Source organism: Pelobates fuscus, chromosome 3 (genome assembly GCF_036172605.1).
Source record: "Pelobates fuscus isolate aPelFus1 chromosome 3, aPelFus1.pri, whole genome shotgun sequence".
Lineage (NCBI taxonomy): Eukaryota > Metazoa > Chordata > Amphibia > Anura > Pelobatidae > Pelobates > Pelobates fuscus.
In genome coordinates, this window is record NC_086319.1 from 695,309 (window position 1) to 722,927 (window position 27,619).

At 44.2% G+C, this 27,619-nt stretch overlaps 1 protein-coding gene across 5 annotated transcripts in view; it reads left to right on the top strand.

Moving 5' to 3' along the window:
- PTPRO (protein tyrosine phosphatase receptor type O) overlaps positions 1-27,619 on the top strand; it is a 550,218-nt gene that overhangs the window by 438,132 nt on the left and 84,467 nt on the right. For all 5 annotated transcript variants that reach the window (XM_063446603.1, XM_063446604.1, XM_063446607.1 and 2 more), the window contains one exon: positions 11,174-11,264. In XM_063446603.1, coding sequence (XP_063302673.1) covers positions 11,174-11,264 — 91 coding nt within the window. The remainder of the gene's footprint in view (positions 1-11,173; positions 11,265-27,619) is intronic.

Consider the following 27,619-nt stretch of genomic DNA (forward strand, 5'->3'; position numbering starts at 1 on the left):
ATAATTTTTTTATTATTTTTTTCTTATATTGAATTATTATTATAATTATTATTTTTTATTTTATTTTATTATTATTTTTTATTTTATTTTATTATTATTATTTTTTTCTTCGTCCCCCCTCCCTGCTTCCTAGCTGGCCAGGGAGGGGGGCTCTCCTTCCCTGGTGGTCCAGTGGCATTGGTAGTTCAGTGGGGGGAAGAGGGGGGCTGGCAGGGAGCACTTACCTCTCCTGCAGCTCCTGTCAGCTCCCTTCTCCTCCGCGCCGGTCTGTGCAGCTCTTCTGTCAGCTCACACTGTAAGTCTCGCGAGAGCCGCACTATGACCCCGCGGCTCTCGCGAGATTTACACTGGGAGCTGACCGAGGTGCTGAAAGGACCAGCGCGGAGGAGAAGGGAGCTGACAGGAGCTGCAGGAGAGGTAAGTAAACACTCTGCAGCCCCCACAGCCCCCTGTCTGTCAGACACTGACTCGAGTATAAGTCGAGTTGGGGTTTTTCAGCACAAAAAATGTGCTGAAAAACTCGGCTTATACTCGAGTATATACGGTACTTGCACCACGGTCCTCTCTACATTAGTTCCACCACTAGGATAATCAATGTGAGGTGCCTGGATGAAAGAGCAGGACAACAACATTTCTGATTCTGAGTCTGTGAGTAAGCAGTTGTATGTCTCTAAAACTGATTGCCATGATTTGTAAAGTTTCTGCCTCTAAAACTGCCATGATATATCAAAATTATGCCTCTAATACTTTATGCATCTAAAGCTGATTGCCATGGTGTGCCAATTTTATGCATCTGACTGTTTGCCATGGTGTGCCAATTGAATTCTTCTGAAGCTGATTGGCACAATGTGCCAAGTTTATACATCTAAAAGTGATTGCCATGATATGCCAAGTTTATGCATCTAAAGCCGATTGCCATGGTGTGCCAATTTTATGCATCTGACTGTTTGCCATGGTGTGCCAATTTTATGCATCTGACTGTTTGCCATGGTGTGCCAATTGAATGCTTCTGAAGCTGATTGCCATGATGTGCCAAGTTTATGCATCTAAAAGTGATTGCCATGATATGCCAGGTTTATGCATCTAAAGCTGATTGCCATGGTGTGCCAAGTTTATGTATTTAAAGCTGTCATGATGTTCCAATTGTATGCCTCTAAAACTGATTGCCATGATGTACCAATGTTATGCATCTAAAACTGATTGGAATGGTATGCCAATTGTATGCATCTAAAGCGGATTGCCATGGTGTGCCAATTGTATGCATCTAAAGCGGATTTCCATGGTGTGCCAATTGTATGCTTCTGAAGCTGATTGCCATGATGTGCCAATTGAATGCTTCTGAAGCTGATTGCCATGATGTGACTGTCTCCCCTTTGGCTAAACAGCCCTGTCGTGGGGGGGTAGGACCGACCGTCCCTACCCCCTGTGTGGTAAGTGCAGAGACCACGGTCCCATCTGCACAGCTGTGGGCTTACAGTCTCCCCCTGGTACATTAAGTTGTTGCTGGGGAGAGGGGGTAACAAGCTCCTCTCCCGATAGAACACTCTGCCGCTGGGGAATGGAGACTGAGCTCTCTATTCCCTGCCCATTAATGATCCGCCGCTGGGGAGAGGTGGTAACAAGCTCCTCTTCCATACATACTTCCAGTCTTTGCGGAGGGAGACCGACTGTCTCTCCTCCCAATACAGAGATCTGCTGCCGGGGAAAGGAGACTGGGCTCTCTATTCCCTGCTGGATACTCTGCCGCTGGGGAATGGAGACTGGGCTCCCAATTCCCAACAAATAACACTGCCGCTGGAGAATGGAGACTGGGCTCCCAATTCCCGGCACATCATACTGCCGCTGGGGAATGGAGACTGGGCTCCTAATTCCCAAAAAATCACGCTGCCGCTGGGAGGGAGGACACGGCTCTCCTCTTCCTTGCACTTCACACTGCCTTCCCGGCATATCACTCTGCTGCTGGGGGGCAGGAACAACTACCTCTGCCCCCTGTAATTCAGTCTGCCGCTGGGGAGGGAGGACGCTGCTCTCCTCTCCCTGCACTTCACACTGCCTTCCCGGCATATCACTCTGCTGCTGGGGGGCAGGAACAACTACCTCTGCCCCCTGTAACTCAGCCTGCCACTGGGGAGGGAGGACGCTGCTCTCCTCTCCCTGCATTTCACACTGCCTTCCCGGCATATCACTCTGCTGCTGGGGAATGGAGACTGGGCTCCCAATTCCCAATAAATCACACGGCCGCTGGGGAATGGAGACTGGGCTCCCAATTCCCTGCATATTACACTGCCGCTGGGGAATGGAGACTGGGCTCCCAATTCCCAATAATTCACACGGCCGCTGGGGAATGGAGACTGGGCCTGTCACCTTACTGTCCTGCTGAGCCTTCCCAATGGAGTGGAAGAAATGTTGGTAGTCCTTCTCCAGTTCCCACTCCAGAGTTGCTAGGTGAGCCAGGTCTTGCTCTACCTCATTAGGGGTCATCCCACTCATGCCTAGCCTCCCTCTCATAGAAAATGTCCTGAAGTCTGGTTTGCGCAGGGCTCCCGAAGCCAGGCTCTGCAAAGGACTCCCATAACAAGCCAGGACCATCAAACTCCTCTCCCTCTGGCTTGTCATGTTCGGCTGTCCAGGGTATATACTGTGCCATATACCACCAGAGCGCCTGGTAGGCATCTTCCAGCCATAGCTCCTGCCATACCCGGTGCTCTAGTTCCTTCACCCATTCCTCCAGGGGCTGCTCTCCCAGGAAGGGCATCCGCAGGGCCACTTGCTTCGGCAACCGCTGCTCTTCACTGGGGAGACTCTCACCCCGCTGGTATTGTACATTATCCAGGGCCTGGTACCAGATGCCTTTCCTTAATGCATCCCGGTCATCCATGTCACCCTCATCGTACTCCACTGCTGGTTCCATCCTGGTGCTGTCAGGGTCGCTGTACTCAGACATGCGTTGCCCTCAAATTGTAAATCCAAAGCAATGGTGTCTCCTGTAGCTGTCCTTCTGGCTGTAGGAACGATCCCGCCGCTTGCCACCAATTGTAACGGACCGTTTCAGCAGACAAGGGGTTAAAATCATTTAGGCGATAATCCCCTTTTCACAGACAGGCACAGCTACTGTAGAATCACCAAAACTCACGAATTGGATACAAGTGAATGCACCAAACTCCCGAACTGCATACAAGGGAATAAGGTAGCACTCCAAACTCCCGAACTGGAACCTCACGACTGCATACAGGGGCAGGTAGCCCTCAATAAACAGACCACTGCTTGACCCTCAACACGGAGCCTTGTCTCGTTCTTGGGGGGATTCACTGTATGCTGATAGGGACTGACTGCCAGGAGTGTAAGCCGCTTGGGAGCTTTTCCTGTTCGTCTGCTAGCAGCTATTCGTGAGGTTCCAGTTCGGGAGTTTGGAGTGCTACCTTATTCCCTTGTATGCAGTCGTGAGGTTCCAGTTCGGGAGTTTGGAGGGCTACCTTATTCCCTTGTATGCAGTCGTGAGGTTCCAGTTCGGGAGTTTGGAGTGCTACCTTATTCCTTTGTATGCAGTTCGTGAGTTTGGTGCATTCACTTGTATTCAATTCGGGAGTTTTGGTGATTCTACAGTAGCTGTGCCTGTCTGTGAAAAGGGGATTATCGCCTAAACGATTTTAACCCCTTGTCTGCTGAAACGGTCCGTTACAGTGATACTTTCAAAGTTATGAATAATGTGGAAAAACTGTATTTCTCTGCCTGTGCTAATTACATTACCCATTGTGTAAGGTAATTGTATCACAGGCAGAGGGGAGGATTTTGTGTGTGAGTGTCTGAGTGTATTGTACGTGTTTATTGGTTGTTTTCAAAAACCCTGTGGGCAGTACTATGTTTGTGGATTGTGAATAAAATAGGCTGTATGTGCCAGTACAGTCAGTTCTGCTTGACCTCAAAATCAAGTGTCGTCTCGTTATTGGGGGAATTGTATTGTATGCTGATTGCCAGGAGTGTAAGCTGATTGTATGCTGTTTCCAGCATTCATATGCTTGAGAGCATTCGTATGCTTCTCCGGCTCGGTGGTTGTAGTGTCTGCTGCAGAGTCTGGTTTTAATCCATAAAGGGCATAAATCACCTAACATTCCTAAATTGTTTGGAATAACGTGCTTTAAAACATCAGGTATGATGTTGTATCGATCAGGTATTGTAAGGGTTACACCCGCTTCACAGTGACAGACCAAATTCCCCGTTTAACGCACCGCAAACACCGAAAACTGTTGTCAGAGGCAGACACACCAAAAAAATGCCTCACTGCTAAGCTCTGCAATGACGACATTCTGGTGGTGGCAACAGCATGCGTTGATTGGCGTGCTGTCTGGCTGACCCCGGGCGCCGATGCATGCTGTCTGACTGTGCCACTAGCTCCTTGCGACGACCTCCCCCTGCTTCCAACTCGTTCTCTCCTCCTTTCTGTCTTCCCATCTGAACTTTCCCCCTGTTCTTCTTCTCTTCTTGCGGGCACCCACGTGACATCCACGGACGCATCGTCATCATCAACCGCTTTACTTGTATCTGACAACTCTGCAAAGGAAGCAGCAGCGGGTACAACATCATCATCATCACACCGTACGTCCATGTGTGTAATGCTGCCTGTCTGAGACATATCCCTGTTATCTACATCCTCTGGCAATAATGGTTGCGCATCACTCATTTATTCCAACTGATGTGTAAATAACTCCTCTGACAGATCAAGTGAAGCGGCTGTGGTGCTAGTGTTGTTGGTGGTGGCAGGCGGGTGAGTGGTAACTTGAGAGGTGCCCGAAGCTAAGCTGGAGGAGGATGGTGCGTCAAGGTTCCGAGCGGAAGCTGTAGAAGATTGGGTGTCCTGTGTTAGCCAGTCAACTATGTCCTCAGAACCTTTTGAGTTCAGGGTATGTGGCCTCTGAAGACTGGGCATTATTCTAGGGCCAAAGGGAATCACAGCACCACGACCACGACGGCCCCTGCGGGGTGGCCTGCCTCTGCCTGTCATTTTTTTTTCGATTAGTGGTACTATGCGTACAAGCTACTGTGACAACAGATATGAGTGGCACTGTGCACTGGCAGAAGTTGGCAGAGTAGACACTGTAGGCCTGACACACACGCTTGCAGACAACTAACTGCTATTCGATATATAACAGTCACAATTGTATTTTTTTTTTTTAAATGTACACTACTGTTACAACAGATATGAGTTGCACTGGTGTGACACTGTGCCCTGGCAGGCCCTGAAATGCACACATGTGAAGGACATTGACTGCTATTATATTACAGTCAAAAAAGTTTTTTATTTTTTTAAATGCAAGCTATTGTGACACCAGATATGAGTGGTGGCACTGGGCAAGTGGGCACAGTATACGCTGTGAGCCTGACACACACGCTGGCAGGCAGGCAACTGCAATTAGATTACACAGAAAAAAAAAAAAGCAGACTGATGTTCTAGCCCTAAAAAGGGCTTTTTGGGGTGCTGTCCTTACAGCAGAGATCAGATGAGTCCTTCAAGACTGTAGTGGACACTGAATACACTAGCCTAGCTATCGATTTCCCTATTAAATCAGCAGCAGCTACACTGTCCCTCCTCTCACTAAGAATGCAGCTTCCGGGGGGCGGGGCCTAGCTGTCATGGAGGAAAGACGCACTTCGTGTGAGCTCACTCAATATCTCACTTTAAGCAGCTATCAACAAGCAAATTTCACCCCAGAAGGGGATGATCCAGCAATGTTGCTCCTACCTGACCGACCCAACATGCTTAATAGCGGTCAGCAACTCAACAGAGTCTTACTTACCTCCACGTGGCAAGTGTGGCCTGGTGCTCACCGGGCGGGAGAGGCAGCTACTTCCCGGCAGGAGCTCCGTTACCCCCCCCCCTCGGTGGGGGTTATCCCGGTCCACCCCTGAGAGGCTGTCTGGAGCTAATGGATGCACAGAGCACAGCCGCCCAGGCTGACATACTCATCTGCGACTCTCCCAATATGGCGGCAGCCGCGTGTCCTCCTGGTACCAGCAAAGCATGGCAGGATATTGAGTCTAAGCTGGACAGACTCTTTAATCAATTTTGGAAGCAAATAACAAGCAGGAAGCCCCAACAAGCTCCACCACAGCCCCAACAAGCTCCACCACAGCTAAGCGAAGCAGTCCCCATTAAAATCCACCAACGCAAAAGGCGTCAAAGACGGGACCGAAGGCACAAACAGAAATGCAGAGCCTGCCCCACGTCAAGCACTCGCCTCCACCTTAAGCCACCACAATCCCGCACCGGACGTGAAGCACCACCGGGACACATCTGACCACCCGATAAAACAAGCTTCCACCACCTCAAGCCGCAAACCCGGCACTCAGCCATAGACTTGCCTTTGTTGTTCCAGGTATCAGGGACTCCCAGGGTCTGCACCTGGCGCCCAGAAGGGATCGGATGAGCACAAGCAGTAAACAGCAGCCTGCCAAGCATGTCCCACTTTAGCCGATCCTCCACACCATGCCTTTGATCACATGAACTGCTCTCTGCACATTAACTAATCGTAAAGTAGCAAGCGTTTAAACATGGCATTATTTCACCTCCTAAAGAGTTTATTGCCGTAGTTCCTTACATGCCTTTACCTTAACCGTTCATGTATTATGTTATTCACTAGTCTCATCTCATGGGGCAACTCACACTTGATTTATAACTAGTGGTGGAGCTGCTGATATAAATACACAGTTGATAACGTGCAAGCTACACCCTAAACATGACAGCCATCTTTCACAACAATGTACTGCTATATACTCATACCCTCAGTGCAACTAGCCATGATATACGCACGTTCAGCCTAGCATGCTCAAATATAACACACTTCTGTCTAAAAAAATAAATTAAAAAAAATACAAAAAATAAAAAAAGCAAAAAAATAAAAAGAATGCAGCTTCCGAATGAATCTAAAATGGATGCTGTCCAGGAGGTGGGAGGGTCTGGGAGGGAGGGTCTGCTGCTGATTGGCTGGAATGTGTCTGCTGACTGTGAGGTACAGGGTCAAAGTTTACTCAATGATGACGAATAGGGGGAAGACCGAACATCGCTATGTTCGCCAGGAACTATTCGCCAGCGAACTATTCGGGACATCTCTAATTAAAATCTATCTTGTAATTCTGACAATAATCCCAATTAGCACTATCTCCTAACCATAATAATAATTTGACAGATATAATGGTTAAAAGCATAATGCAATGGCTAAAATAGCTATTTTCTGAATCACAGTTAGTGAGTTTATGCAGTTGACTGCCGCTACTCATAAGAGCCCATATATCAATGTCAGCGTTCAAATATCAGAAGTCTGCATTTGTCTGTAACTCCGGTGAAGTTGAAATTCACCCTGACTGTGTCGACACAAACTCCTGAACTCCCAGCGCCCGCCCACTTTTTTCCGCCACTCTGTCTACGAATTTCACCTTAAGCTTCTTCAGGAAATCAATGTGATGATGCTGCCATCTTTGTTCCTGGCATTTAAGGGCACCTAGGTTTGCCTATTGTGAGGATATTTATGGGGTAATATTAAAAATATTTTATAAAAATCATCAAAAATCATTTTAGTTGTATTAATATCAAAAATGAATATTTTGGCACGGTTTCCTCTTGATTGATTTAAAGTGAAGAGTTACCCACTATTTTAACTCTTAAAGACACTGAAGTATGTTTATTGGCGGATTTGTATTTCACACAATCACAACCGAATTATAAAAATATAATTTATTGTGACAATTAATAATATGTAACATGCATGACAATCCGTAAATAATTAGGTATAACAGTAGTTTAAAATGTGGCAACAATTATGGCACAATAAAGATAATTTCTAAATCACTTAAGGATGATGATTGTTAGTCTACTTAGAAATTATCCACCAGTAGGATCAATATACTGAGTATTGGGGGGCAAGGCCTGCAGCAGACTGGAGAAGTCGCATAGTGCTATAGCTTTTTAGGGAAATTCTAATCCTGGGCACAAATTGGACTCTATTGTTACCAGTTTGGCTACAAAGCTTGACCACAACCCTGGGGAACATCTTACAGTTCATTTGGCACCGATCTTGTCTGCAGAAGGTGTACACAGCTGTGCAAGACTTACTCACTGCCTACCGCTGCACTTGAGTCCAAGGAGGCAGCCAACCATCTGCCTACTGTTGAAGCTTGTTGTATCTGAGCCCTGTTCACCCCCACCTGGTTTTGCACGGCCACCAGGCCAAGACCCAAGTCTTTCTGACGAGTTGGAAAGCTGAGTCAGACACCTCCCTGCAGTCGTCCATGCTTATAGAGCTATTGCTTGTGACATTTGACCACATTTGTGCATCATTTTGAGCAAAGCTCAGCGAAAGGCAGCTTACCTCTTTTACTGCTGTTCAACGCATGGCACCTAGGAGTCGTCCTTTCATTCGCCAGCGGTAGTGCTCGGTTACCTCACATGTTCCCAAAGAAGAGCAAGTGGGCATGTGGGCCACGAAAGAGGCCACAAGAACCCACCACAAAGTATTCACCACCATCCACCCTGCTTGCAGAGGGAGAGGTGCCTCCACTTACAACGCGTCCATGCTGCTCCAGAGGCCTATCTGTCATGCAGCCGGGAGCGTGGAACCGCGAGTCTGCGGAAGTGAACAACGGTTGACACACATATTTTCTGCCTGGGAAGTCTTGGGCTGGACTCTCTCAGGGCATGGGTTTCAGGGGATGGAATCATTGGAGTGGCTGAGGGTGATGGGAGCTGGGTCTCTCTAACCAGGGGCATAGGTTAGGAGGCACATGAGTCTTACCTACTGCTGGGCTTTTGTGCAGCTGTTCTCCTAATATACATTGCTTGATAAGTCTATACTGTTTTACCCCACTACAGTGCTCTATCTGCTCCGCTACCATAGTATCTCCAACCCTCCCACTGGTATTTACCTCTTGCAGTATTCCCCAGCCCTACAGCTTTCTCTGCCATACCTACGCTCATGTTATCACAAATTATTAGGCTGTGTTTTTTCTGTGTCTTTACCTATTACTGTTATAAAGCGCAGTGCTCATCTTGTTTATATTTAGCTTATCTCATATATGTCTGGAGGGCTTTATTAGCCTACAAGCAGGGACATATTTGCCTCAAGGAAAACAAGGCATTTGCCTCGGGTGGCACTTTCCAGGGGGCGGCAAAAAACGCCACCCCCAAATGTCCAGGCAAATACCTTGTTAGCCTGGCGGCGGCTAACTAAAAATCCAGGTGGGCCGGTGGCACTGGCGAGGGGGCATGGTTTTGTGAGCTCTCTGCTCTGCTCCCTCACGTGTCGCAGAGTGATGTCGGGAGCCGGAATATGACTTCATATTCCGGCTCCCGGTATCACTTTGTGGCACGTGAGGGAGCTGAGCAGAGACCGCTCCATAAATTGTACCCCTCATATCATATTAGAAAAATGTTTATTAATATAGTTACTGAAAGCAGAACAAAGTAAGCGGTGTATAATGTTGGTACACAGCTAGAAGGGGGGGGGGGGGGCAACCCCAAATTTAAACTATCCCAAATTTAAACTATATTAAAAGAAAAGAAAGTGTACCAAGGAGGGATTTGGGATGAGTAACAATTATCTAGATATGAAATATAAATCCAGATAAAGAAAAATATCAAATATGAAAAATAAAAAAACTTTATTAGTAAAAAATATTAAAATTGCCCAACAGCAAATACAATGTGTACTGTAGTGCAAACAAATCACCAATATCACGAGTATAGTTGTATGCACACGTCTGCACAGAAATTTATACTCAGTGGTTGATGTATCAGGGAATGTTCAATGGCTACTGTGACAGAGTCTATGGGAGGGTAATAGAAGGAAGGTATCTAGGACCCAGAATCCTCCATAGTCTGTACTCATTCACCTGCCCAATTAGCAACTGCTGAGGCTTTAATTAGCAGGTCTCAGAGCAGAAAGGAGAGAGATACAATCTGACCTGCAGAGAGAGCAGGTCTGTGCAGAGCAGCACCAAACAAAGTGCTAAAGGTTGGTGAAACCAATGTTTATTTTTGTTGATTTGTGTCGTTTATTACCCTGGTTTAGTGAGGGACATTTCTTTGTTTAGTTAGTGCTCGAATTTGAGCTAGGATTTTGTGTGTAGATTTTCCTTTCTGTTGTGAACAAACTGATTGCAACATGGATTTTTGTGCACGCTGTAAATAAACCACACCATTTTTGCAGAAGAGACTGTTGTTCTATACCTGTTACCCTAGAGGACTGTGTTGCTTTGCCCATAAAGGTCACACTACTAAGATCGTAATGAAATCAATATTCTGGTGTATAGCACGTTAATTACCAGCAAACAGGCATGCACAGCATTGCTCCCTGTCTGCAACAAGTAATGAGTGATTTCAATAGCATCGGCTAGGAACTAATATGGAATCCAACTCCCATGCAAGGCAGGCATAGATTATGCAAATGAGGTTTATTCTAAAGACGCCGGTCGCTAGAGTAGTGCCGAGAGCAGAGGGAGGGTAATAGTATCGAGAGTATTAAGTCTCTTAGCAAGGTAATTTACTGGCTGTAAGATATGAGTCTTTGTGCCAGAATCAGAACTACACTAAAGGTTGGATTCATTAGAGATCTATAAAAAGGTAACTATGCGCTAAAATGGTAGCCGTGCAAGCATAACCCCCCGTGCCTTTGAGGGCACCTCAATCTATTCCCATTATGCTATTAATACGAGTGCAGAGGGAGGGTAATTGTAAAGTCTCTTGACAAGATAATCTACTGGCTGTGGAATAGACCACGTGCGCGTTTTGCCCGACCTGGCTCGTCAGGGGTCCATATGGTGCTGTCTCTTATCATCAGTTGACCGCACAAGGACTTTTATTTATTTTTATTTGATTGTTTTGTTCACTAGCTATCCGGCTTATGAACATGTCTTCTTCTACCCAGTTTCATTAAGGATCTTATACTAACAGTATCAATGGAAATAGCTTGAGGTGCCCTTAAAGGTGGTGTATGTGAGTATGATGACTATTTCAATACAAAGCTACCTTTACATAGACCACTATTGAACCAGACCATTTGTGTAGCTTTAACTCTGGCACGAAGGCTCTATTCCACAGCCAGTAGATTATACTATAGTATTATAGTACAGTATTTCTTTTTTAAGTTGAACAAGTTTTAACGTTGAATGCATCTTTCTTTATCAGGAGCTGAAAATGATCGGTCTGGATATCCTGCATGTTGCTGCCGACCTCCCAGCTAACAAATGTAAAAACCGCTATACCAATATCTTGCCATGTAAGTATGTCTATCAGGTGGTGAGTTCCTAGCTGAGGTATTCAGTTTCTTTTTGTTTTAATATGACGGAAGACACCCTGAGAGACCAGCATTAACCCCTTAGTGACCAGACCGCTTTTCAATTTTCTTACCGTTAAGGACCAGGGCTGTTTTTAAATTTATGTGGTGTTTGTGTTTAGCTGTAATTTTCCTCTTACTCATTTACTGTACCCACACATATTATATAGAATTGTTCTCGCCATTAATTGGCCTTTCTAAAGATACCATTATTTACATCATATCATATAATTTACTATAAAAAATTATAACTTTTCTAACTTTGACATCCAAAATCTGTTACTGTCTGGGTTTCTCTGCTGTTTTTTTTTTTTTGTCAATCTGTTTTTTATTGAAGGCATGTGAGATACAGAAGAGAAGACAGGGAAAACGTTCAAATGGGTTACAGCTTTGGAGTAATACATCAGTAATGTGTCACATTTCCAGATTAGTTATGCCTCTTTTTTTTTTTTTTATAAGAGAAAAAAAAAATGTATTTGAACATATGCAAAACCGTAACAAATAAGGGTTAACAAAAATGACATAGCCTACTTCCAAGCTAGTTAGGTGCTCAAAATGCTACGATGCTTGGTTAGTTAAGCCAGTGTGACTGCAAAATGTGAGCCTGATGTGCCGTATGTCTAGACAGCCAGAACAGGAGACTAGTCGTATGACTATTATCAGTTAAACTTAATACAGTTCTAACATCATTACATGCGTATATTGGTGACTGTGCGGACAGGTTAGTGTATTTTGCTTATAAACGAAGAGAGTAAATTGGTTAAAATACAGCGCTAAACCACGTTAGGCAATGATTAACTAAGGTAGCATAACCTAGTAGTGCAGTAGTAAGCATACGTGGGTCACATATGCAGACATGAAAGACAATTTATAAAAGAAAAGGACATAAAACTCAAAATATGGTGCATGGCGTTTAAGGGCAAGAGCAGCTGCTCAGATCGTTAGGTGGGAAAGTCCAGCACAGTGCCAGTCCATCAAGGTAGCTTAACCGATTCCGTCAGGAGGCAAGGTAGCTGTGTCGCTGGGAATGGTAGCACTGGCCTATTCTGTCTGAGTTCTTGGAAACATTCAGCCGATGCCGGTCAGGATCAAGGTTGGTGTTGGACGGATGGATGGTCGGTTGTTCGGCAGTGTAGTGAGATAGACGTCAGTCAGTGGGGTAAACGTGCAGAAGGATTGAGTGCGGTGAGAAGCTTCTCCCAGCTCCAGGCTTTACATTGGGCCCCCACCTCGTGTCCACAGACTCGGGTACCTCTCTGGGCCGGGACTTTCCCTTTGTGGGCGCTGTGGAGGGATCTGATGGTTCTCCGCCGCCAGCGGCGGGCGACCCTCCTGCGGTGTGGTCGGTGGTTTGGAGAGAATCTCCTGTTGGGCCTCTGCCTAGAGGGGCACTCCGCCATTGAATAATTGGCGGCCATGTCCGGGATCTGCCCTCTCCGGCTCGCAGTCACCCGCTTCCCCACTACTGCAGGTTGGTTGGGGGTTTGTTGTAATTGCCGCTGCTCCAGTTTCTCCCAAAAACTATTCAGCAGAGCATCCAGGCGTTCATGGAGGGGTTGAGTTGCTGCAGGCTCCGTGGTAAGGGTTGTGGTCGCCATTTTGCGGTTTACAGCCTGCTGGTGCGGAGCCTGTTGTGGAGTGTCGTCGGTTTTTGCATCGTTTGTGGGCTGACGGTACATGTCGATGGGGACCGGGATAACCCCCGCCGGTCTTGGGGGGGGGGAGGGAGGTCCGATACTGCGGGTGCTGTGAGGATCGGTGAGCTGGGAGAGCGGCCGCCTCTCTCCAGCTCTGCGAGATGTAGGCCTCGGCCCTCCGGTTCAGCATCACAGCGGGCATGTAGGCGATCAAGGTGTCTCCCGGTACCCCTGCTCCTGTGTGACAAGGCAGGGTGAACTGGGGTGCAGAAATTGTAGATTACCCCCTGATTTTTGCTTAAAACCGGGATCAGGCTCAGGAGCTCTCAGTAAACGTGTCTGCTCAGCTCCCCGGTCAGGCTCCGCCCCCTTCTCTGCTGTTTTAAACAACAACCCTTCCTCACTCTGTATCTGAGGCATTCAGCTCATTTTTAACGATCAGCCCCTTCATTGATGTTACCACGGTTACTCACCTGATTGTAGTAACCAGCCCTGCTGCTAATCAGTGCAGCCTATTTAAGCAGCAAGTCCCAATACCTGCTTGCCTTTGCGTGGTTTCCTGTTTCCCGGAACACTTCCTGGTTCCTGTTTCCTGTTGTAACGGCACCCCGAGTAGGTGAAGGGGTTAACGCCGCCAAAGCTGTTCTTTTTCCTGAATACGAAGTCAGCTGCCGCACACTCCTAAGCGCCGAACAGGAATCGCACTAGGTTCTGTGTTAAAGGTCAAGCAGGATCTGTTTATTGGTGGCTTCATGTCAGCCTTTTATGCAGGTTTTTCAGCAAGGGACACTCCCATAGGGACCTTGTGGAAGATGGAGACAGTTTTTACAATATCCAATCCCGTAAAAGTACAGTATGGAAACACTCCCACATAAGCAGTACAACTCCTCCTCTCTACCCTGGAGATAATTGGGTTAAGTGCTTGAAGTAACTCAATTACCTCCAAGGATACAGAAAATCACATTTTACAGTGATGGTAAAAACACATTAAAATACATATTTCCCAATATACCGAACGGAACCCCCACATTCAAGGTATCCCCAGATGTATGGGATCTGAGGGCTCAATATAACCGAACAGCACTCAGATCACATACATATAGTCAAATCACCATGGATTTAAAGTTTATGCATTGTGCGTTCGACAAAACAAATGAGCTCCGTGGGTTTACTATCTGGAAGAGTTCCGTTCATATACTGTCAATTAACCGAACGGCATGGCATTTGTATGAATTGGAACAAAGCAATGTCCGAAATTAGTTCCATGTATTTGTTGATGAACACCGCTGGGCGTTCGACTGTCCAAAATGGCCGCCGCCACGTGTTCGTTTGGGAGTTGGAAGTGTCTGCAGTTAACCACAATGTTAATAAGGGCAGAAAGATTAACGAGCAGCACACTTCCCTGCTGGGTGGCCTGCCATTCAGTAGTTCATTCGTCTTTTGACGAATGCAAGCAGGAAGCATACGAACAACCGGGAACAGACAAAATAGGTTTTAAATAATAATCCAGAGGCAGGTAGATCTGCCACACCTGTGTATTTCTGGTTCCTGACTTCTGGCCTTGTTCCTGACTCCGCTGCTCTCTGGTCTCCTGATCCTGGCTCGCCTTTTCACATGGGCTCTCCGATGCTATTAAGGATGAGATTGCAGCCAAAGAACTACCTAAAGATCTCGAGGAACTGATATCCTTTGTCATCCTCCTTGATATCAGACTCCAAGAGAGATCCTCATTCAGGGAGCGCCTGCAGAGGCTCCCTGTATATTAGGCACCGAGCTTTTCTTCTCCACCCAAGCCTCCCTCACCTCCCATGCTTCCTGGACCTGAGTCCTCTGGCGGTGTGAAGCCACGGCAATTAGGCTTCTCACACCTCTCTGTCGAGGAGAGGGCCTTTAGGAGGAGGGAAGGCCTGTGCCTATACTGCAGACGCCAGGGTCACCTGTTGAAGTCTTGCCCGATTCGTCCAGGAAAATGCATGCACCTAAGGTATTTTTCCAGGAATTTATAAATGATGTCCTGCAAGATATGCTGCAGCAATGTGTGGTGGTTTTTATTGATGACTGTCAGGATCGGGACAGGGATCCAACACGCAGAGTACAAAGAGTGGAAAGGTACGTATACCGGGCCTTAGAATGGCCGGACTAACGTACCGAGAGTAATAGAGAATAGTCAGAGACAAGCCGAGGTCGAGGGAACGAGAAGACAGATAAGCGAGAGACAAGCCGGGTCAAGGGATAACAGAGATAAGCAGGGTAGTACAACAAGCCGAGTCAAAACCAATAGAGCAAACTAGAATACCAGAGCACTGAGTGACTAGACAAGCTAGAACCACGACAGGGCAATGAGCTGAAGTGAGAAGTAAGCTTAAATACCCTGGCTCCGGATGGTAGACACGCCTCTGACAAGTACCGATTGGATATCGGACACTTGAGTGACAGGTCGCTCGTGATAGCGTCATGACGTCACGTATTGAGCGTACCGCTAGAAAAGGACGTGGATTCCTCGCGGTCGGTGTTTAAGTGACTGGATGAACCGCGAGGAACGAAGGAAACAGCTCGTTTGGACGGATAAACTACTAAGTCTCTACCTCTTTTAGAGGTAGAGACCTCAGGTACCCTGACAGTACCCCCCCTCTCAGATACGCCCACCGGGCGGAAGGAACCGGGACGAGATGGAAAGCGGAGGTGAAATGCTCTGCGAAGGCGAGAAGCATGAACGTCCTCCTGAGGTACCCAACTCCTCTCCTCAGGACCATATCCCTTCCAGTTGACCAGATATTGCAATTTTCCCCTTGAAATTCTGGAATCAATGATGGAGCTGACCTCGTACTCCTCCCGACCCTCCACCTGAACAGGACGAGGTGAGGAAACCTTAGAGGAGAATTTGTTGCAAATAAGAGGTTTCAACAAGGAGACATGAAAAGAGTTAGGAATGCGTAAGGCAGGTGGCAGAGCAAGGCGATACGCAACCGGGTTGATACGAGTGAGAACCCTGTAAGGACCTATGTAGCGAGGAGCAAATTTCATAGATGGAACTTTTAGGCAAATATTCTTAGTGCTCAGCCACACCCTATCCCCAGGAACGAAGACCGGAGCCGCTCTTCTATGCTTGTCAGCGTGTCTCTTGAACAACGAGGAATTATGTAACAGAATTTGCCGAGTCTGATCCCATAATTTCTTCAGGTTGGCGACATGATCATCAACCGACGGTATCCCCTGAGAAGAGGAAACCGAAGGAAAAATTGAAGGATGAAAGCCATAGTTCATGAAGAAAGGGCTAGAGCGAGTTGAATCACAAACAAGGTTATTGTGTGCGAACTCCGCCCAAGGAATCAAACCGACCCAATCGTCCTGGTGTTCGGAAACAAAGCAACGTAGATACTGCTCGATCTTTTGATTGGTGCGTTCAGCAGCTCCGTTAGACTGAGGGTGATAGGCAGAGGAGAAGTTCAATTTGATTCCCATTTGAGAACAAAAGGATCTCCAGAAACGTGAGACAAATTGAGAACCTCTATCAGAAACAATCTCCGAAGGAATCCCATGTAGGCGAAAAACTTCTCTCGCAAAAATCTCTGCCAATTCAGGAGAAGTCGGAAGTTTAGGTAATGGCACGAAATGGGCCATCTTTGTAAATCTATCCACCACCGTGAGAATAACAGTCTGTCTCTTGGAAGCAGGTAAATCTACGATAAAGTCTATGGACAAACAGGACCAAGGTTTCTCAGGAATGTCCAAGGGGTGTAACAGGCCACAAGGAGATGTATGAGGTTGCTTAGTCTTGGCACAAGTCTCACAAGCTGCGACGAACTCCTCAATATCTTTTCGTAGTGAAGGCCACCAGAAATCCTTGGATATCAGAGAGTATGTCTTGCGAATACCAGGATGTCCAGCTACTTTACTTTCGTGAAAACATTGTAAGAGTTCCAGTTGGAGTTCAGGAGGGACAAAGTTTCTTCCCTCAGGAGTGTTTCCGGGTGCCAGATGTTGTGACTTCAAGATCTGGTCAAGTAGCGGAGAATGGATCTTGAGACTGGTATTAGCAATAATATTGCATTTGGGTACAATGGAGGACAAAAGTGGTTCAACTGAAGCAGACGGCTCATATTGGCGAGATAGCGCATCGGCTTTAGAATTTTTTGACCCAGGTCTGTAAGTCAGAACGTAATTGAAATGGGTAAGAAATAACGACCAACGAGCCTGCCTGGAGGACAAACGCTTGGCCTCTCCGATATAAGACAAATTTTTGTGGTCCGTTAGAATGGTAACAGGATGTAATGTACCTTCCAATAAATGTCTCCACTCTTTCAAAGCCTTGATAACCGCTAGTAATTCTCTGTCACCAATGTCATATCTGCTCTCTGTACCAGACAATTTTTTAGAGAAAAATCCACATGGATGTAATGGTTTATCAACACCCAACCTTTGAGATAGGACAGCACCTAAACCAGTCTCTGATGCGTCTACCTCAAGTAGAAAAGGCAGGGAAGTGTCGGGGTGAACTAAAATTGGAGCGGAAGCGAAAAGCTCCTTGAGAGTTTTGAACGCAAGAAGAGCTTCAGTAGTCCAATTCTTAGTATCAGCCCCCTGTTTGGTCATATTGGTGATAGGTGCGATAATTGAAGAATAACCCTTAATAAAGCGCCTATAATAATTAGAAAAACCAATAAATCTCTGTACGGCTTTAAGACCTTTGGGTAAAGGCCACTCTAGAATGGACTGGAGCTTATCCGGATCCATCTTAAATCCCTCCCCCGAGATCACATAGCCGAGAAAGGTTACCTGGGTTTGATCAAAGCTACATTTCTCCAACTTGCAGTACAAGCCATGTTGAAGAAGCTTGTGCAAAACCCTCCTGACTTGCTTGTGATGAGTCTCAATCTCACTAGAATGTATGAGTATATCATCTAGGTATACAATGACGCAATCTTGCTGAAATTCCCTAAGAACCTCATTTATCAGATCCTGGAATACAGCTGGTGCATTGCATAACCCAAAAGGCATGACTGTATATTCATAGTGGCCATATCGAGTATTGAATGCCGTCATCCACTCATGTCCCTGCTGGATTCTCACCAAGTTATATGCCCCTCTGAGATCCAATTTGGTGAAAATTGTAGAGCCCTTCAAACGATCGAAGAGTTCGGTGATCAAGGGAATCGGGTAGGCATTTTTAATGGTTATCTTATTTAGGCCTCGATAATCAATACAAGGTCTTAAAGAACCATCCTTCTTTTTAACAAAAAAAAATCCAGCCCCGGCAGGAGAGGAGGACCTCCTAATGAATCCCTTGTCTAAATTTTCGTGAATATACTCCTCTAGAACTGAGTTCTCTTTCGTAGATAACGGGTATACATGACCTCTGGGCGGCATGGTACCAGGGAGTAGGTTAATTTTGCAATCAAAGGACCTGTGTGGGGGTAAGGTATCGGCTTTCTTTTTGTCAAACACTGCCTTTAAATCTAGATACTGAGACGGAATTTGTGTCTCTGTAGGATTGTCAGAGTTAGTCGAGGTGTTGGTTAAGCAGAGAGGTGAGACCTTCCGCAAGCATTTCTCTTGACAATTCTGTCCCCATGAAACTATCTCCCCTGACTCCCAATTAATAATAGGGTTATGTCTCCTCAACCAGGAGTACCCCAGGACTATGGGAATAGACGGAGAAGAAATGAGCAGTAAGGATATGTCCTCTCTATGTAGGATGCCAGCAGTTAAGTTAATCGGTATGGTCTCACGGAAAATGACAGGCTCAAGTAACGGTCTACCATCGATGGCCTCAACAGCCAGTGGTGTCTCTTTTAACTGGGATGGAATAGCATGCTTGGCAGCAAAACCCTGATCTATAAAGCTCTCAGCAGCTTCAGAATCGATTAGTGCCATAGTCTTGACTACTCCCTTTTCCCACTTTAAAGAAACGGGTAACAGAAGCCTGAACTCTTTGTAGTTGTGAATAGAGGACAAAGTAGAAACACCCAAGGCCTGTCCTCTAGAGAAACTTAGGTGCGAGCGTTTCCCGAACGATTAGGACAATTTAGGCGTAAATGACCTCTGACTCCACAATACATACATAAACCCTCCCTTCTTCTGTACTGTCTCTCCCTCTCTGTGAGATGAGTACTGCCTATCTGCATAGGTTCAGAAATACGTAAGTCCTCGAACTCAGAATTTTGAAAGGTAGGCGCTAGTTTAAAGGAGGGTCTACGGGTCCTATCTCGAGTGTTCTGCCTCTCTCTTAGGCGTTCATCAATACGAGATATAAAGGAAATTAAATCCTCCAAATTCTCAGGGAGTTCTCTAGTAGCGACCTCGTCAAGAATTACATCTGATAACCCATTCAGAAACACATCTATATAAGCCTGTTCGTTCCACTTAACTTCTGCCGCCAAGGACCTGAACTCTAGTGCATGATCCACAAGTGTTCGATCGTCCTGTCTAAGGCGCAACAGTAATCTAGCTGCATTGACCTTTCTACCAGGAGGGTCAAAAGTTCTTCTAAACGCAGCCACAAAGGCATTATAATTATAGACTAGTGGATTATCATTCTCCCATAAAGGATTGGCCCATCTCAGAGCTTTCTCAATGAGTAAAGTAATAACAAATCCAACCTTCGCTCTATCTGTAGGATAAGAGCGGGGTTGTAATTCGAAATGGATGCTAATCTGGTTCAGAAAGCCACGACACTTCTCCGGTGACCCGCCATAACGTACTGGTGGGGTAATACGGGAAGAAGCACCTACAGTGGCTACCTCTAGACCTGAGACTGCAGGAGAAATAGAAGGAGTACGTGTCTCCTCAGGTGGGTTACTAGCACGAGACAAAAGTGCCTGTAGTGCTAGAGCCATCTGATCCATCCTATGCTCCATGGCGTCAAACCTGGGATCAGAAGAACCAAGCTGACTGTTTGTACCTGCAGGATCCATTGGCCCTGTCGTAATGTCAGGATCGGGACAGGGATCCAACACGCAGAGTACAAAGAGTGGAAAGGTACGTATACCGGGCCTTAGAATGGCCGGACTAACGTACCGAGAGTAATAGAGAATAGTCAGAGACAAGCCGAGGTCGAGGGAACGAGAAGACAGATAAGCGAGAGACAAGCCGGGTCAAGGGATAACAGAGATAAGCAGGGTAGTACAACAAGCCGAGTCAAAACCAATAGAGCAAACTAGAATACCAGAGCACTGAGTGACTAGACAAGCTAGAACCACGACAGGGCAATGAGCTGAAGTGAGAAGTAAGCTTAAATACCCTGGCTCCGGATGGTAGACACGCCTCTGACAAGTACCGATTGGATATCGGACACTTGAGTGACAGGTCGCTCGTGATAGCGTCATGACGTCACGTATTGAGCGTACCGCTAGAAAAGGACGTGGATTCCTCGCGGTCGGTGTTTAAGTGACTGGATGAACCGCGAGGAACGAAGGAAACAGCTCGTTTGGACGGATAAACTACTAAGTCTCTACCTCTTTTAGAGGTAGAGACCTCAGGTACCCTGACAATGACATTCTTATACATTCCACATCTCTCGAGAACCATCATCCAGACATCTCTCATGTTCTACAGAGACTCCGAGAAAATAATATTTTCTGTAAATTGGAGAAATGTGAGTTCAACTGCAAAAAGGTCACATTATTGGGCTGTTATTTATGATGCTAGATTCTCTATGGACCTAGAGAAACTTTCCGCTGTACTACAATGGCCTTGACCTACGAGTCTTTGCTCTATACAGCGTTTTCTTGGCTTCAACAATTATTAGATGAAGTTCATACGCAACTTTTCTTCCTTGGTTTCTTCCCCGTTCTTGGCGAACTATGGATTTCAACCATAATTAACGCAAGCCACAATTAACGCAAGTTATATTGTAACACTAATATCTGTCAGGAATCCCTGAATAACCCTTCGTGTGTGTGTGTGTGTGTGTGTGTGTGTATATATATACACTGTGTGCAGAATTATTAGGCAAATGAGTATTTTGACCACATCATCCTCTTTATGCATGTTGTCTTACTCCAAGCTGTATAGGCTTGAAAGCCTACTACCAATTAAGCATATTAGGTGATGTGCATCTCTGTAATGAGAAGGGGTGTGGTCTAATGACATCAACACCCTATATCAGGTGTGCATAATTATTAGGCAACTTCCTTTCCTTTATCAAAATGGGTCAAAAGAAGGACTTGACAGGCTCAGAAAAGTCAAAAATAGTGAGATATCTTGCAGAGGGATGCAGCACTCTTAAAATTGCAAAGCTTCTGAAGCGTGATCATCGAACAATCAAGCGTTTCATTCAAAATAGTCAACAGGGTCGCAAGAAGCGTGTGGAGAAACCAAGGCGCAAAATAACTGCCCATGAACTGAGAAAAGTCAAGCGTGCAGCTGCCAAGATGCCACTTGCCACCAGTTTGGCCATATTTCAGAGCTGCAACATCACTGGAGTGCCCGAAAGCACATGGTGTGCAATACTCAGAGACATGGCCAAGGTAAGAAAGGCTGAAAGACGACCACCACTGAACAAGACACACAAGCTGAAACGTCAAGACTGGGCCAAGAAATACCTCAAAACTGATTTTTCTAAGGTTTTATGGACTGATGAAATGAGAGTGAGTCTTGATGGGCCAGATGGATGGGCCCGTGGCTGGATTGGTAAAGGGCAGAGAGCTCCAGTCCGACTCAGACGCCAGCAAGGTGGAGGTGGAGTACTGGTTTGGGCTGGTATCATCAAAGATGAGCTTGTGGGGCCTTTTCGGGTTGAGGATGGAGTCAAGCTCAACTCCCAGTTTCTGGAAGACACCTTCTTCAAGCAGTGGTACAGGAAGAAGTCTGCATCCTTCAAGAAAAACATGATTTTCATGCAGGACAATGCTCCATCACACGCGTCCAAGTACTCCACAGCGTGGCTGGCAAGAAAGGGTATTAAAGGAGAAAATCTAATGACATGACCTCCTTGTTCACCTGATCTGAACCCCATTGAGAACCTGTGGTCCATCATCAAATGTGAGATTTACAAGGAGGGAAAACAGTACACCTCTCTGAACAGTGTCTGGGAGGCTGTGGTTGCTGCTGCACGCAATGTTGATGGTGAACTGATCAAAACACTGACAGAATCCATGGATGGCAGTCTTTTGAGTGTCCTTGCAAAGAAAGGTGGCTATATTGGTCACTGATTTGTTTTTGTTATGTTTTTGAATGTCAGAAATGTATATTTGTGAATGTTGAGATGTTATATTGGTTTCACTGGTAAAAATAAATAATTGAAATGGGTATATATTTGTTTTTTGTTAAGTTGCCTAATAATTATGCACAGTAATAGTCACCTGCACACACAGATATCCCCCTAAAATAGCTATAACTAAAAACAAACTAAAAACTACTTCCAAAAATATTCAGCTTTGATATTAATGAGTTTTTTGGGTTCATTGAGAACATGGTTGTTGTTCAATAATAAAATTAATCCTCAAAAATACAACTTGCCTAATAATTCTGCACTCCCTGTATATATATTTTTTTTTTAATTTTATTTTTTTAAGAAGACGACAACCTAAGGTATTAAACTTGGGGTATCTTGACTCTTTTCATGAAACTATTTTACCACCAATCTATGCCAAATTTAAAAAATAAATAAATAATTGGTGATTTGTTTGACACACATAGCAATTTATGAATACATGTACTGAGAACCTTAAGGGTAACTGCCAAAGAACACCCCAATATGTGTTCAGCAACATCTCCTGAGCACAGTGATACCACCCATGTATAGGTGTGTTAGGTTCTCTGGGGGCTAAAGACCTTATTTGGAGGGTGCTCATTCCAGTTTTCCAACTTTTCCAACCCAGGGTATTCATTTTGGGGTATGACCAGTCTTTTTTAGTAGCCACTTAGTCACAAACACTGGCCAAAGTTAGCTTTTATATTTGTTTTTGTTAAAAAAAATGCAAAAAACAATTATGAACCCTAACTTTGGCCAGTGTTTGTGACTAAGTGGCTACTAAAAATTACTGAACATACCCCATTTGCAATACCTTGGGTTGCCTTCTTTTGCAAATGGTATGATGTCATATGGGTAATTCTCATTCCTGGGCTACCATACGCTCTCAAAGGCAACATAACCAAACTGGCAAATTTCAATGTGAAATAACGGCCTAATATTTGACCCTGTAACTTTCAAAAATACTAATAAATCTGTATATGGGGGGTACGGTTATACTCGGAAGACTACGCTGAACATAAATATTAGTGTTTTAAAACAGCAAAACGTATTACAACAATGATATCATTAGTGAAAGTGCAGTTTGTGTGTGAAAAATTAAAAAAACTTCACTTTCACTGACAATATCATCGCTGTGATATGTTTTACTTATCTGAAACACTAATATTTGTGTTCAGTGAAGTTTACCGAGTAAAACAGTACCCCCTATGTACAGGTTTTAGGGTGTCTTGGAAAGTTCCAGGGTTAAATATAGTGCTAGCAAATTAAATTCTCTGGACTTTCGGCCTGAGTTGTCAGGTAGGTCCCCCAAATTGCAATCAATCAAATTACTTAATTATGTAAAAATATTACATAAATATGTACATAGAATTTAATTATATATACATATTTATATATTTGAAGTCTACGTGTATATTTATGAATATATGTATATTTCACATTTTTATTTATGTATACATGGATATATAATGTCATTCTAAGTGTATTTTGATATAAATATATATTATCAAAATACAGTTAGAATAAAATTTTATATATATAACATTGTATCATATATATATATATAAATATATATAATACAATGTTAAACAGAAATCTGCACACCAGTCAAGCCATAAGACTTGCTTTTCCCACAGAAATCCCAAAACTGCAGTGATGTTACAACCGCAAAGGATTCTGGGTGGGCATATGCAATTTAGTTTAACAAAGAATCACATTTTTGCTTCATTCCATTTAAAACATGGATTCCTTTTAATCTGTGATGTGCCAGGACCGACGTTCGGGTAGGCCTGTAAATAAAGAGGGCAAAAAAGTTTGATTGATAAACACATTGATACAACTTGATCGATGCTTTATATGCCTGCCTCATAACCTTCTCTGGTGGATATCTAGTGTATGTAGAGGATTTATGTCCTAGTATTCGAAGAGGTGTACTGGGGTATACTAGAGGATGTAAATTAGCGCCTATACTACTAGTATTCTAGAATACCAGTATAACCTGAAAACGCTAATGGTCGTATATAAGTTACCGACTAGTCCTAACGAATGTAATGCAATAGAAGAGTGTGCTTACTCATGTGATCTTGGGAGAGGCATAGGTCTGTGTAACCCTGTGCATGGCGGATCATTGTTCTATTAGGTAGGCTGGGCATCATTCTGTTAATGGTAAACTGGGATAAGTTTAACTTTGTAAGTAGGTATGAGGTAGTATGTCGTGTTTGTTAGCCTATTTTTCCCCAATGAGGTGCCAAAAAGGTAAACCGAAGAGTACTTTGTCAGAAATGGCAAAAATGTCAGAAATGAAAAATGAAAGGCGATTACAGACAGTGTCATGTATGTCAGCAATTGACCAAGGTCATGATATAACCTAATCTAGTATGAGGGTTCTAAAATGTTTGGGTATGGTAGGTCATGTGGTAGCCATATGGTATCTGGGCTCGCATCTGAAATTGGAATAGAGTAAAATCAATAGCTGCTTATGTTTAGATATCCTATATAAGTATGTGTACGAGGGAGATTGCGGTGTTGCGAGTCCCAGAGCATCACAAGTAACAGCTGACCTGTGAGTGAGGAAGAAATTCCATTATTCCTGATGTGTGAACTGGGATAGCAGCGTCAGGCTAATTGATGAGGGAATAACCGGTTGTAGGAAATGGACGTGGCTTCCTGATCCTATGAGAAAGTGAGTTTCGCCACCTGAACAGGTCTGGTAGAACGGGCATGATGAATGTTGCAGTGTAATGTCAGTAGGTGACCTGGGGGTGGTTGAGTGGTCTGATTTAGTCGTGACCTTACAGTATGATGTGCATGACAAGGGTTTGATTACCTAGGCGATTTCTAAAATACCAGGCCATTCCAAAGACTGACTTTACACTCCATGGCACGCCTTACCCTGCCTTCGAGTAGGCAGGACTGTATCAAAATGAGTCCAGTTGTCTACACAGCAATTAGATTGCTAGAGGAGATTACAGAATATACTTGGCATAACATAATGCCCAGGTATGAAAGTAGGGTCATGTACTTGCAAGGTAAGTTCTGTATTGTAGCCTGGGAAAAGAGGACATAGCACATGGTTTGGCATGTTACAAAAACAGGGAGCCAATGTTGCATGATTAGTAAGCCAAACTGTAACTACCAGTAAGTAATTATAAAGATATGCTACACTCTGTATGAGCCTAGTTTTGTGAAAGAAATTCAGGGCTCCCTATGGTGTGGGGACGTATGTGATAGTCCTATTATATGGATCAAGCCCAGCACAAATCTGGGTATAAACGGAAGTATGATAAAAAATGAGACAAGGTGGGCACACTCGACTAAACGTTGAATTAGCCCCAGGAAAAGGCTAATGTAATATATGCTGGGTGCTCACCCACATAGGGCTCTATCCCCTGGGGAACCCAAAGAACATGATAATGTGAATAGAGTAAGGAGCACACCAAAAATCTTTATATATATGAAATGAACAAACTTTATTTACATGGGTATATATACTCTGGGTCTGTCTCTTTAAATAGTATCCACAGAAATACAAAGTCATGCTATAATAAAGCATTTACCAAACCAGCATATGTATACAGACACATATAAACACGCAATGCGTGGTATATAAATGACAGAAATATCATACAAACAGACCACTGTAGTATAAAGTATAAACAAAACCCAAACATATAAAAAAAATGCAAAAAACCATACCAAGATAAGTGAGAAGCAGGGACAGAGTCAATCAAAAAAAAAAACCAACGTTTCGGCTGAAGAGCCTTTGTCAAGGGAGCATGTTGAGAAAGTTCTCCCCTTATATACCCACCAGAAATACCAAGATTAAAAACACCTGAGAGTGATGGGTGGCCACCCATAATGGTTGAAATCCTCACAACCATGACACACCTGTTTATGGTTGCCAAGGATACAAGCTTTGGTAATATATACACATCAATCATACATAAATAACATCCAAATGGATTATAAATAATAATATAAATCAATTTAGAAACATCAATATGTGTATGCATAAAGAACTACTATCCTGGACATGCAGTATGTGACAGAACTTAAACAGATCATAAATAATAATATTAGGAATACATTCCATTAAAAATAACAGCATCTTAAATTAGCCATACCACAGAGGTCTCAACATAGGAAAATAATAAGGCATGCGCTACATACATATAAGAAAAATCGCACTGATAAACTTCCAGCCGATCAGAATGTAATCTCGGTCCATCCTAAACGAAACCGAGGCGCGAGCAGCAGCATGCGTTCCAAAAGCCGAACCCGGAAGTAGGTAGAGTGACATGGAACGCGTGCGTTCCAATATATGCATGCGTTCCAGCAAAAAAAGCCGGTCTCTATCTAGCGCATGCATAGAGCAAATTACAGCCCTGAAGAGGCTATATCATGTACGAATACCAAGGGAAATCAAATAAAGCTACAAAGAGCTAGAAGGGTCCCAGAAAACTATAAGAACTGCTGTATGAAGCAGAAGAATAATAATAAGTAGAGGAATAAATAAATAAATAAAAATAACTGAAATAATAAATGCAAAATAAAGCAACAGTAACAAAATATATCACAAAATACTGAGAGTCAGTACTTAAAGAAGCTATTAGCCAATGGCTGATGTGGTAACGATCTGAATGTCATAATATTAATAAAGTAATCTAATAATATATCCAGAGATCCCGAGTAAGCATAATAAGTGTCAATATCCGTGAATAGTGGATAACCAAAATTATTGAAGAAACAAGGATGCATGCATATATAGTCAATGCATCTCAAGTAATATGGAGAAATCACGATTATGTAATCACATCGAATAAGAGGCAGTAGATGGAAGATATTACAGCGTATTCACCACATGTATTTAAAGACAACAATCAATACACATGCAGATCCTGGGAACAGACATAATAGGAAATATATATAAAAATGTATGCTACTAATGTCGAAAGAATTCTTCAAGCGAGAAGTCGACCAAAGAAGTCAAAGTCCATAGATCTTCATAAGAGGTATCCAATCAGTAGGGGCCACCCAGACATGAAAAACCCAGCGCAAAATTGAACTGGAGACAAGAATAAAATAAAATCATTAGTAAAGAATCATAAATCTGGCAAGTCACAGGCAGAAGCAATAGACTAAAGAGAGTGATACCAATCATCACATTGTGATCCAAAGTGAAATATCGCACCAAATGCAACCCAAGTTACATAACCCATTCTAATGTAACAAGTAACTGTTTTACCTAAATGGATTGAAATCACAATCTTCGTTTAGCCCGTAAGGGAATAGTGTGTTCAAGCGGTAGATCCAACGTAATTCTGCACGTTTAAGTGAGTCTGCAAGGGAATAGCCAGACAAAGGTGTCTTAATACATTCAATGGCCTGGAACCGTAATTGCGCTACAGAGTGGCCTAAATCGATAAAATGTTTAGCAAGTGATATGTGTTGTTTCCTGGTACGGATGG